Source organism: Natator depressus, chromosome 10 (assembly GCF_965152275.1).
Source record: "Natator depressus isolate rNatDep1 chromosome 10, rNatDep2.hap1, whole genome shotgun sequence".
NCBI classification, from domain to species: Eukaryota; Metazoa; Chordata; order Testudines; family Cheloniidae; genus Natator; species Natator depressus.
The window spans coordinates 43069741-43083058 of record NC_134243.1 but is presented as its reverse complement, the minus strand read 5'-3'; the positions used below and the strand labels follow the sequence as shown (position 1 = coordinate 43083058).

The following is a 13318-nucleotide window of genomic DNA, read 5'->3' as shown; positions in this document are numbered from 1 at the left end:
TGTCCAGGAGAACAGCACATAGAAACAGATTCTGGAAGGAGGGAGTCTGAAGAAGTTGGGCCTTCCCCAGGGAATGGTAAGCCATAGGGAGAGGCAGGCATGTATACAGACTGGTTTATTGTTTTATTATCTGGTTTCTCTTAAAATGCCTTGGCTCATACTTTCCTTTAAGAAGTTTGTCTGGTCACCACTGACATTGTTCCCAGTGGGAACAGAACTGCAGACACTTTAAGATAAGTCAGGCCTACTAAGTTACTCTCAGTTGAACACAGGGGCCTGGCAGCCCACGGCCTGATCTGAGAGTGGGAGAATTGTGTGATTCCACCCCAAAAGAGATGACAGCTTGAGGCTGAACAGGGTGTACTTGAAGAGATCAGGAGGGAGCCAAAGGTGCAGTTAGCTTGGTACATGTGACAATATGTACTGGACTTCACGGAGAGCCCAATTCCACAGTCCTTCCCATAAGCAGCAACAAACACTTTAGAATAAACAACAATTCGTGAAAACTCCTGGTTATTTATTCTCATTTCATTTTTCTGTGAAGGCTGCATCTGCATAAAGACCCCCACATCAGTGAGATGTCTTCCCTCAAGTCCAGTTAGTTGGAAACTTTGCCCCTTCTTCCCAGAGGAAGACCGGTCCAAAGCGATGCATGAATTTTTCACCTCCAGACCAGATTACTCCAATACTAAGAATCTGAAGCTGAATATGAAAATAAAGCAAGGATATCAGCTACTCGAAAATGCAGCTGTTTTTCTCCTCCATTATTTAGGCAGCTATGAGCACATAAAGCTGGTGCTCCAGTCCCTCAGACTCCTAGTCCTCCTTTGCTACCAACTTGTTGCCTTGATCCTAATTCTTGAAGTCATTAATAGAACAGGTCCCAGCTACATTGGTAAATATCTCCTATGAAATGCCAAAACAGTTGCTCTATTCAGGGAAGAGACAGATCACAAAACCTGATCTGAAGCCCATGACAACCAGGAACCAAGCATTCTCAGATGAAGGGATCCAGCTACAGAACAAGTTTCCAAAGGGGGGGGGGGGGGGGAAGAATCTAGAATAGCCTTTGGGAAACACTACAAAATCTCCCTAACTTGAAAAAACTAGAACTAAATACACAACATAGTCACCCCCATTTTTTCCCTCAAGGAAAAATCTTACTCCAAACAGAGCTTATTATAATCTGAAAAAGGAGAAGAGACAAGGACTCCATGCAATCCACTAGTCACTTCATTATTGCCAATCTTGTACTGTGATTGGAGGCAGTACAAAACGCTGTGACAGATAAAACAGCAATCTGGATACACATTCAAAACAGTTCACAAAAGCAAACAAAAAGTAATACATTTTGAAGTACTCTTTCAAGGACTTGAAGCCAGTTTTCTCCACCCAGAAGTAGCACTCTTCCTAGCAAACAAACATATTTGAAAACTTGGGTGTAGTATCCTGCCTTCTCTTGAGCTCCTGAAGGAACACTTCTGAGTCCTAGCTTCCCAACTCCCAGGGAGATGTTATCTCTTCCCTTTATTATGAAAACTCGGATGCGGGCCCCCTTTTGGGTCCAGAAGGTTTTTACCCCCCTATCACAGAAACAAAATTCAAGTTTGTAAGGAAGGCTGTTTTTAAAATTCAATATGACAAAAAAGCATCAGGACACTTTTCAAAAAGTGAACAATTGTATTCCATGTTCTCAGTTCAATTTCTGTGGGGGAAAAACAGTTACTAATATGCCCTGTAGTAATAATTCTTCAAGATGTGTTGCACATGTCCATTCCACTTCAGGTGTGTGCATGCACTGCGCACCAGAATTGGAGATTTTTCCCTAGAGAGATACCTGTCACAGCAGCACATTCGTGCTGCTACACAATGGTATAAATGGTGGAGCCACCTTGGACCCTCCTCGGATTCTTCTTACAGGACAACCTCTGATATAGAAGGGAAGGAGGGGTGGGTCATGGAATGGACATGTGCAAAACATCTCAAAGAAAAGTTACAGAACAGATCAGTAACCTTTTTTTCTTCAAGTGGCTGCACACATCCATTCCACTTCAAGTGATCCTCAAGCAGTTCAAACAGGAGTTGGGTTTCTAAGCCTACCTGAACAGTGACTGTAGAACAATATGTCCAAGCTTTGCATCATCTCTGGAATGCTGAAACATAGCATGATGAGTTGAAAAGGTATGCACCAATGACTAAGCTGCAGCTCTACAAATGTCTGTTGTAGACATGTGGGCCAAAAAAGATGCAGAAACTACTTGACATCTTGTAGCGTGTGCCATAACCCAGTCAGAGGTGGTTTCTTGGCAATGTCATAGCATAGATGTGTGCAGGATAAAATCCAGGACAAATGCCCTACATCGAGAATGGAAGGCCCGTTGACAACTGAAATGCACAGCTGGGATGATGATCTAAACTGCCTACTTCTATCCAAGTAAAAGGCCAAAGCCCATCAAACATCCAATTTATGGGGAGAGTCTCTCCTTATTATGAGAATGGGGCTTAAGAAAGAATATCAGTAAGTATATGGCTTTCTTGAAGTGGAATTCCAGTACTACTTTAGACAGGAATACAGGATGTGGATATTAAGGATTGTCCTTAGAAAAAAATCATGTCAGGATGGTCAGCTACAAATGCCTGTTACTCCTCCACCCTTTTCATGGATGTAATAGCTACCAAAAATGCTACTTGCATAAACAGGTGCAGTAAGGGAGGTAGCTATTGGCTCAGAAAATGAATTCATGAACACTGCCAGCACAAGATTCAGGTCCTAGGGAGGAATGGGATCCATGACCTGGGGATATAACCTATCCAGACCTACCGAGACTCTGACCACAGATCACAGGAGTAAGAAGGAACTAAGGGGTTCCAGGTTGGCTCCTCCCTTGACAGCACTGTGCAGAAGCACAAGACTGGAGAGGGCGCTCACGCTCCAATGGATATCGCTTAAGCCATGCATACGCTACAAAATTAAGTTGACCTAATTTACGTTGGCATACAGCCGCCACAGTAATTATATCACTTGTGCGTATCTACACTTTGTGTTCCTTGTGTCAGCAGTTTGCATCCTCACCAGGAGCCCTTGTATCGATTGTACTGTTAGTGTGGGGCATAGTTGGATCGCTCCTGAAAGCCAGTAAAAGTTCATGTAAGCAACGCAGTATCTACACTGAGACTGCATTGACCTAACTACATTGACCTTGACTCTACACCACTTGTAGAGATGGAGTTATAAAGTCGTAGTGAGGAAGTGTGACAGTCTGTATCCTCATGTTCACCCTTTTTACAAAATTATAATGTATTTTGTACAAAATTTGCCTTGTGAGGTATCATTTGAAAACCTCATAATTTGCTGATCATTACTGTCCTGGTAAGATGTGTGTGGCAACTTTGTATGTAAAGTTAAGATTCTACTGTATGACTTTACTGAGGCATGCTCCAAGTTTAGGAATGCACACACAAACCAGTTCCTCAGAGACAAAAGGCAAACTGATGCCTCAGTCAGGTGTTAACAAAATCAAATGGACTATCACCTGGTTAAGTGGCCATTCTTTGGCAGGAAAAAGAGTGTGAGCGAGAAATTTACATTTTGTTAAAGAAACGGTTGGAGATTCTAGGCCTAACTTGGGGAGGGGTCCTGGCTGAAAGGTATCCAGATTGCTATAAGTAAGTGGTGAGAGAAACCTTTCCTAGAATGCATTTGGCTCATTAAGTTAGATATTAGTTGCGTTTTACCTTTTATTTCTTTGTAACCAATTCTGACCTTTATGGCTTGTTACTTGTAACCAATTAAAATCTATTTTTCCATAGTTGTTAAACTTGTTTTATTATTTTATCTAAACCAATGTGTGTTTGGATTGAAGTGTTTGGGAAACTTCATTTGGGGTTACAAGATTTGTACATATTTTCTATTCATGAAATGACAGAGTTTATATGAGCTTGTGCTGTCCGGGAGGGTGCTGGGCAGTACAAGACGAACATTTCTAGGGGAAAGTCTGGGACTGGAAATTGCTGGTGCTGCCTGCAATGTAATTCATGGGTGGTTGGCTATAGCACTCATACAATATAGCTGGGAGTGATTTACATGCTGGAGGCGATGTAAGAGCAGACCAGGAGTGGTAGCTCTCACTGCAAAGCAGTGTAAGAGGTACCCCAAGCTGGAGAATTGAGGGGTCACAGTTGTTCAGCTGTCCAGATTGTATCTTGGGTAATGTCACAGGCAGTTCATAGAATCATAGACTATCAGGGTTGGAAGGGACCTCAGGAGGTCATCTAGTCCAACCCCCTGCTCAAAGCAGGAGTTACGTCAATGGGAGTGAAATTTAAGCGTAGACACTTCCATAGTTAGGTCAACATAAGCTGCCTTATGTCAACCTAACTCTGTAGTGCAGACCAGACCTTAGGGATGAATTTCCATCTATGGTCATGCACACACCTGAAGTGGAACGGGGACATGTGCAATCACCTGAAGAACTACTTGTCCAGCTCACCTAACTTTTTTCTTCACACAAATTCTCATCTGGCAACCGACTACACATGCAGATTTTCTAGTATACGTTATTTTTTCTGACAGATGGGAAAGGAGGAGCAAGGTTTCCAGCCTAAAGTTTGTCAAAATCTTAGTACAAATTAGCTTTTTTTTTTTTTTTAAATCAAAAAACCCCAATAAAGTTAACTGTAACACGGACAGTATTTTGAAAGCAACAATACCAATGCACTCGGTGCAGTAAACTCCATTTTTAAATTTTCTAGTAGTTAAGGTTGTTAATTCAAAGAAATTATTTTGGGATCTCTAAGGTGTTTTATAAAATAAAATTCACTATTTTATAGCACTGCTAAAGCATGCCAAAGTGAAAAAGCATGTTATTAATAAATTCAAAAAATAACTGTTTACTGAATTTTTTCAAGGAAGTTAAAATTGTATTGTCTTTAAGAAGACACACACCTAAATTGTATTATTGTTAATATTATAGTCTTGCTTACTATTATCATTTAGCAGATACCCCCAGACTGGCAATATAAAATCAGGACTATTTGTTTTATTACACATCAGAAAATAGTTGCATCGCTACTATCATTTTAATCTTACCTCAAGCACTGGTCCAGCTCCAAGAATAATCTGTTCTACTCCACTAACAAATCCCTTCTGGCTGAGAGCAGTGAGGTGATGAATCAGAAAGTTTGTGCTCTGTGTTTTCCCTGACCCACTTTCTCCTGAAATCACAATGCACTGGTTCTTCCTGCGCTGAAGCATAGCATGGTAGGCCACATCAGCCACAGCATAAATATGGGGCTCCAGCTTTCCAAGCTGATGATTATCATACATTTTGACATACTTAGGATTGTAAATGGGGAGAAATTTGAATGGATTAATGACTATCAGAATGCTGCCTACATAGGTATAAATTTTTTCCTGCTTAAAGCGGTTTCTGAGATTTTCCAAGAGTGTTTTCTCATTTAAATCTGGTAAACTGCACAAATCATCGTAGTCCTTCTGCTGTGGCTGAGGAAGGAATCCACGTTCCATCATCCTGCGACGCTCTTCTGTCACCTGTAACCAGGACTGGAGACTGCCATAATGAATAGACCCATCTAGATTCTTCTCCCTCAGAAGGAAGCGATAGTCTTCCCCACTCAATCGGTTCTCGAGGGCCATGCGGGGCCACAACATCATGCGCTGGACAGGGCAGTCTGTAGGGTTGAGAATCCATTCCTCCCCACCAAACTCCTTCACCTCTGCTAGGACATAACATTTTGTTTTGTCTAGTTGGAGTTTATTAATGAGAGAGTCTATTACCTCAGCAGCTGTTGATGTTTTTCTGGCAGTAATGGGGCAATAGATGGTCCCTTCAGCAATGCTCCCAGGGTATATGTGTAGTGTAAACTCGCTGTCCTCAAAGCGTCGTCTTCCTCCAACATCATGTATATTCATATTGAACCCCTTCCCATCAGTACCTGCAGTGCATCTTTAGAATGGTCCAGTATGCCGTCATGACATCAACACTACAAAAATCAAAGACAGAAATATTTTAGACTCAGGGTTTCCTTTTAGTAACAGGTATTTTAAAAATATTTACGCATACTATATGAAAAGGTAAAGCAATCTAACAGCTAAATGCCACCCTCAATCATATTAAAAGTTTACAAAAGGTAACTGATTATTCCCAAGTTTGACATTTGGAAAGAAAGCAGTTTTAAATATGATGCTTTCAAGAAAACTACAGCTAGAAGACCTTTACAGTGCTAACGGTAACAATTTCAGACTCCATTCTAATCTGATAAATTCAGGGATCGATCATTTCAGACTTTTGCAGTAACTACCACGATTCTAAGGTATCAGGGATTTGAAATTAGATCTCTAGTTTTAAATTAATGCATTCTATTATGTAGTCAGTGAAGAAAGTTGTGTATTTTGAGTGGTATAGCTACTGAATTAACCTGAGCAACTGTGGTTCACTCATGCCCAAAACAACTCATTCTATAAAACAGTTTAATTTTACAGATTAATTTGCTTGAGAGTTTGTACTTTCTGCATTTTCATTTTTAGATATTTAAAGCAAACAGAGGCAATGTCATTTAATGTTTTTTCCAGCTCACAACTATCTGTGCATCAGTTTACCCATACGTAAAATGCATTTAAAAATATCTGCCTCATTATGACACTTAATATCTGTTAAGCCTTGAGATTTTAGGCAACTGTCACTATAACACAGCATTATTATTATTTTAAAAATTAAACAATGGCTTCAAATATCCGCAATAAAGGAATATTCTAACCAGAAAAGAAACCATTTTCCTCATCAGTACAGAGGTTTTCCCCAACCCACAATTCACAAGGCAGCATTCAAAGCAAAATAAGGGTATTTCATAATGTTTAGGTATTCTGGACACTGATGGGTTGTTCATGAGATTATTTAAAAGAATTTAATTCCTCATTTTTCATGAGGTCTAATTTCACTCAAAAACAAATATTGAAATTTTTACAGTTGAGACTATTAATGCAGTACCAAAGCAAAATGAAAGCTAGCTTACTATTTCTGACATTATGCAAATACACCGCCACTACAGCAAATGGTGTCAGTTTAGCAATACAGTGACTTGCCATAAGATGCCCAGAAATGCTGATTTTGGTTAAAAATCCAATTATATTAATTTGTATATAGTAGCCAACAGTATGCTAGGTGCTTTACAAACAGGTAAGACTGTCAGTGGAGAAGAATTCACCATACCCCCTCCCTGCCCTTGATACACCTATTCCCAGGTGAGGTAGCCAGTGGCTGGTGCAGGAGGCAGCTTCAGGCAGCTGTGCTCCATCTTCAAAGCAACTCCCACATGGAATTCTCAGCTGGGGCCAATTACAGCCAGAATCCAGTTCTCAGCCTACCTCACTGCCCTACCCTTTAAAACAAAAAAACAAAACAAAAAAAAAACGGGGGGGGGGGGGGGGCAGAAGGGACTCATGTAAACTGAGTAAAAATCCAGACCACGAACAGTTTCACTATCATGTAAAATGTTTTTTTAAAAGATCTAGCCCTGAGCACTCTCATCATGGTGTCCATTTTCCCTCATAAATTGCTTCAAACAGTGCAGAGAGTTACCAAAGTTCATAAAGCTAGCTCAACCCTTTTACTGCGCACTGGATATACAACCAAATTATTCGCACCGACAGCATAGATACTGACACTAATTTCTTATTGTGACTTTTTCCAGACAGAAAATGGGTGAGATTGCAAGCTGACAGCAGTTGAGTGGGTGTATGTTAGAGATTTTAATTATCTATAAAATGCATTCTAAAATCCTTTCATTCTCTAATTTATTTACAGTATTAACAGAGCTTAACTCTAAGTAATATGTGCTGTGCAGATTCTAATTCTATGGGAATTTATGTATTGTACACACTAGCTTATTTCAAGGAAAACAAAATATTGCCAAAGATAAAAATTCCTGAGTTTGTGGCATACTACCGGAAGCGTAATCAAGTCATCTACTCATTCCTACATTTCCTTTCAGCACCACCCAAGATAGTCACAATGTTATGTGATATGGGCCATAGTCAGCCAGATGACACAGGCTGAGATTTTGTTCTGCACTTCTAAAGAGGTGCAATACAAAAATCACAACCCAGGGGCTGGTGGGGGGATGGTAGCTTTAAGCAACCTTTGTGCCCTCCCAATTCTGGGCTGCTCTGCAGGTCCTGGTATAACAGATGACCTTAGGGGCTTGTCCGAACTACATCAGCCTGTACACCTCACTGCCTCTGGGTTGCAGCACTGCTCAGAACTTCCACAGTCCTATGTGCTGCAGCCCTGCCCTGACATGCCACTCCCACTCATATACCTGCTCCTGGCATACCCTCTACATCAGGATTCGTGAAGGTTCTTAAGACATTTCTATGACTGTCTTCCTTCATTCCTGCACCAGGGGAATCCTAACCTATTGGATTTGAAGCTAAAAAGAGCCTCTCTACACCACTCCAGCCCTTTTACCCAGTATGAAGAGGCCAAAGCAGAGGTGAGAATATCAACCACAGTGTCTATTTCCAACTTTGCCAATGACTTGACCTATGAGCTTGGGCAAGTTACAACCTATGCCTCAGTTTATCACTGTGTAAAACAGGGAAATCACCTAGCTCGCATTGGTGTTAGGGTGTTTAATGTACTAAAGTTTGTAAAAGGTTTTTGAGATCCTCTGATGGAAAGTACTCCAGAAATGCAAAGTATTTTATGCTGTATCTACTTATTCATCTCTAGTCAAATATTTCAACAAGTGTACACTCCTGGATATGTGCTTGAAGAACAGAATAAATCAGTTTGTTCCCATGAAACATACTTGGCAAGGAATCAAACAATATGCTATGAGAGCTGTACACATTGCTTCAGGACACACTCTGTGAACTAGAAAGTACACACTGCTGGATTCCTTGGTTAGCGCTAATTTAAAAAAAAATATATATATATATACACACACACACACACACACACTAGCCAGTGGTAACTTTGTAAATAGTTTGTTTTTAAACTCTCCACTGACTAATATCTGCTACTGGGGGGCTGGGGGGAGAGTGTGTTTTTACATTACCTAACTCAAGATAAGTAAATCAAGCTAAAATCCTAGTGAAGACAAGGCAGCTATTGTTTCCACACCAGCTAGCAGGTCATGTTAAGGGTGGGGAAGCCTAGGGTTTAACTTGACTTGTTAACTCATGTGAAAACAAACTGACGTGTCTTCACTAGGATTTTACCTCAAGTTAACACACCTTTCTTCTTAATGAAGACAAGACCTTAGAAGCTTGACAAATTCCACATAATCTGTAAAAGTCTGTAAGAGGTCTCATCCTCCCCTTGCTGACCCCAGACAACTTTTGTCCACTTTTAGATATGCGTTTTTCCATCACTGGCCATTATTAAATCAAGATTGGATTTTTTTTTAAAATATGCTCTAGCTCAAAAGAAATTATTTTGGGGAAGTTTTATGATTTCTGTTATACAAGAGGTCAGACTAGATCACAGTGGTCCCTTGGAATCCATGAATGAATTTAGGAACCTGTGTTATTTTGACACCGTAGCATGTCACAACAAAGAACTGCATAAACTGAGCTACAGTATCAGAACCTGAAAAGTTTGGCAGACTACAGAGAAAAGAACTGATCTTGTGGACTGCAATAATACCAGTAACCTTGGAATTGTACCTTAGCACAGTCCGTTTCGCTGTGCTACTTTTAAAGCTAGAAGTATCCAGTGAAATTCTAATTTAGGAATATACGAGAGAAAAGCCAACTGGTTTGCAACACTTTTAAAGTGACAGAACTGCACAAACCTCAGAAGTAACATCAGATATATGTACTCATGTTCTATCAGATGATAGAGTTTAATATTTGTAAATAGTGCCAGAAATGTTTTAGGGATGTATCATTTTAGGTCAGTGGACTGTTTGCAATATTAAGTTATTTGCAAAGGGTCTTCCACAATCATTGGTTACGTCAACAAAGTTTAACTATACCGTGCAAAATACCTCTCAATGTTTGGTCTCTCTGGATTTTAAAAACACCATTTTTCCCAAGTATACTAGAAGGAATACTATGATAAAATGTGAGTAATCCATGCAAAGGAAAATAGTAATTACTTTCACAAGTTTAAAGGCATAGCAGTAATCCTCTAGAGCAGTGGTCACCAACCAATCGATCGCATCTACTGGTCAATCCTGGAGACTATCCCCGTCGATCGCGATCTCCAGCTGCAGCGGGGCTGCCACGAAGGCAGGATCCCTGCCTGCCCCAGCTCCACGTTGCTCCCAGAAGCAGCCAGCACCGCCCCAGGAAAGGGGGGGGCAGAGGTCTCCACAGGCTACTCCTGCCTGCAAGCACTGCCCCCGCAGCTCCCATTTCCCAGGAATGGGGAACTGTGGCCAATGGGAGCTGTGGGGGTGGTGCCTGCAGAGAGGGGCAGTGCGCAGAGTCATGTGTGCCCCCAGGGGCCGCTGGGGTGCGTTGGTCCCTTCCGGGAGCAGCGTGGGGCCAGGGCAGGCAGCGAGTAGCCCTGCGGCGACGACGACGACTGGGAGCCGCCCAAGGTAAGTGCCGCCCGGCAGGAGCCTGCACCCCAACCCCCAGCCCCCTCCTGGAGCCAGCACCTCATGCCCCCTCCTACACCCTGTACCCCCTGCCCCCACCTCCCAGAGCCAGCACCCCATACTCCCTCCTGCACCCCAACACTCTGACCCAGCCCGAAGCTCCCTCCTGCACTAAAACTCCCTCCCAGAGCTTACACCCCTCACCCCCTCCTGCACCCCAATCCACTGCCCCAGGCTCAGCCCAGAGCCTCCCTCCCACACTCCAAACCCCTCATCCCCAGCCCAGAGCCCGCACCACCTCCTGAACCCCACCCCCTGCACAGTGAAAGTGAGTGAGGGTGGGGGAGAGCGAGCGGGGGGGGGAAATGGAGTGAGTGGGGTGGATCTTCAGGGAAGGGTGGGGCAGATCTTTGTGTTGCACTTAAATAAAAAAAAGTGATCTTGTATGTAAAAAGGTTAGAGACCACTGCTCCAGAGAAAGGTTGAGTTTCCAAAAAGAATACTGTCCAAGCAGGTGGCAATATTGTCTGTATCACCCTGACTGATAAATTGGTAAGTATATCTTTGCCTTTGGATATGTAAATTAAAAATGATAAAGATATGAAAAAAGATAAATTAAGACAAGATTGGATACAGCATTATGGATGAACACTGGCTTTATATATTCCCATATAGTTTAACTGAGAACTTTTAGTAAAGTAATGCCACGTGTTTTAAGAATATTTAGTAGAATTTTCAACATCCCAGTACTCCAAAATAAAAATATATCCATGAGATGAAGAAAATAGCAACTCACTTTTACAGACTCATACATGAGACTTAATGAATCAGTACAGCTGTGTCTATACCAAACATGCTGCAGCTTATAAGATTAGCATAGCTTTACACCTAAGATTTTTTTCAGCTGCTATACCAGCCTACTGACCTTTGAGGAGCATAAAGGAGAGAACAGAAGTGACCTGATTTCATTGGAGATAGAAATCTAACCACAGCCTTTAGATCTTGTGGCAGTCAGAGGAGGAAAGCCCTTGTTTAATTTTGGAAGCTCTGGTCATTATTTACCTATCTGTGGACTTAATGCACCTGTTTAAGAAAGGACTTTCACAATACAGAAAGCTTATAAGAGGACAACATTTTAAACAAGATTTATAACAAAAATGTCCTTTGATCAAACACTTATTAAATTCCCTTTGAAATTATTTTACATATTTAAGTTTGAATAAGAATTCTTGCCCACCTACCTGAACCTTTTTGCTCAGGTTTGCAATTAAGTCACAATTCTGTGCTTGGGACATTACAGAAAACTGACAAGCAAATTAAGGTAGTAACACATATTCTGCTTTATGGCCTATTATAAAATTAAGTAGATTGAGAAGATGGGTTGGGAACATTTAAGCCTTTATTAAAAGATAATTTATACTAAATTATTAGCAAATTGACCAGAAACTTTTTAGCAGCAAGTGACGATTACAAATGGATTGATGTTTTCAGCCAAATACATTTTAAAATGTATGGGATTCAGTTAATAAAGAATTAAAGGAGGGTAATATAATTAATGCAAATCAAAACGGATTTATGGAAAATAGATCCTGTCAAATTAACTTGATCTCTTTTTTGATGAGATTACAAGTTTGGTTGAAAAAGGTAATAGTGTTGCTGGAATATACGTACACTTCTGTAAGGCATTTGACTTGGTACTGGGAGACATTTTGATTAAAAAAATTATAATGAAACAAAATGGAACACATTAAATGAATTAAAAACTGGCTCGTGTAACTGTAAACATGGAATCATCATAATGCGGGTTTCCAGTGATGTCCTGAAGAGATTAGTTCCAGTTTTTATCAAAAACCTGATCAGCGATAAAGTTTGCAGATGACACAAATTGCAGGAGTGGTAAATAATGAAGAGGACTGGTCAGTGATACAGAGAGATTGCTTGGTAAACTGGATGCAAGCAACCAATACGTGTTTTAATACAGCTAAATATAATAGTATTAATCTAGGAAAAAAAGAATGCAGGCCATACTTACAAGATGGGGCACTCCATCCTGGGAAGAAGTGACTCTGAAAAAGATTTAGGAATCTGACTGCCAGAAGCTGGGACTGGATGACAGGGGATGGATCTCTGAAAAACTGCCCTGTTCTGTTTATTTCTTCTGAAGCATCTGGCCCTAGCTGCTGTTGGAAGACATGATACTGGGCTAGATGGACCATTAGTCTGACCCACTAAGAACATAAGAATGGTCATATGTTACCAACTCAGCTGAGTAACTGGTGCAACCGATGTTGGAATACTGTGTCCAGTTCTAGTGCCCACAACTCAAGAAAGATGCTGATAAATTGGAGTGGGTTCAGAGAAGAGCCACGAGAATGATTACAGGATTTTAAAAATGCCTTAAAGTAACAGACTCCAGGAGCTCAATCTAGTCAGCATAACAAAGAGGAGGTTAATGAGTGACATGATTACAGTACAGGCAATTCTCATCTTACGCTGGGGTTACGTTCCACAGTCAGCACGTAAAGCGAAAGTCGCACACAGTCAAAATTACATGGAGTGTAATGGCGGGCGAAATCACCCGCATTACAGGTACAGTAATTGTTATTTTTCTTTTTTGTTTTTGTTTTTTTGTTTGTTTGTTTTTGCCAACCACACAAAGCTGAATTTGAGCATGTTAAATGCGCATAAGATGAGACTCGCCTGTATGTATGTGAGGAACAAATATTTAATAATGGGCTCTTCAATGTAG

At 41.0% G+C, this 13318-nt stretch overlaps 1 protein-coding gene across 13 annotated transcripts in view; it reads right to left on the bottom strand.

Annotated features, from left to right (window-relative positions):
- Positions 1-13318, bottom strand: part of MYO9A (myosin IXA) — a 465931-nt gene that overhangs the window by 363966 nt on the left and 88647 nt on the right. For 12 of the 13 annotated variants that reach the window (XM_074965918.1, XM_074965921.1, XM_074965919.1 and 9 more), the window contains one exon: positions 5090-6003. In XM_074965918.1, the coding sequence (XP_074822019.1) occupies positions 5090-5932 (843 nt within the window). In that variant the 5' untranslated portion in view covers positions 5933-6003. The remainder of the gene's footprint in view (positions 1-5089; positions 6004-13318) is intronic. The other variant, XM_074965927.1, reaches the window with a different exon arrangement.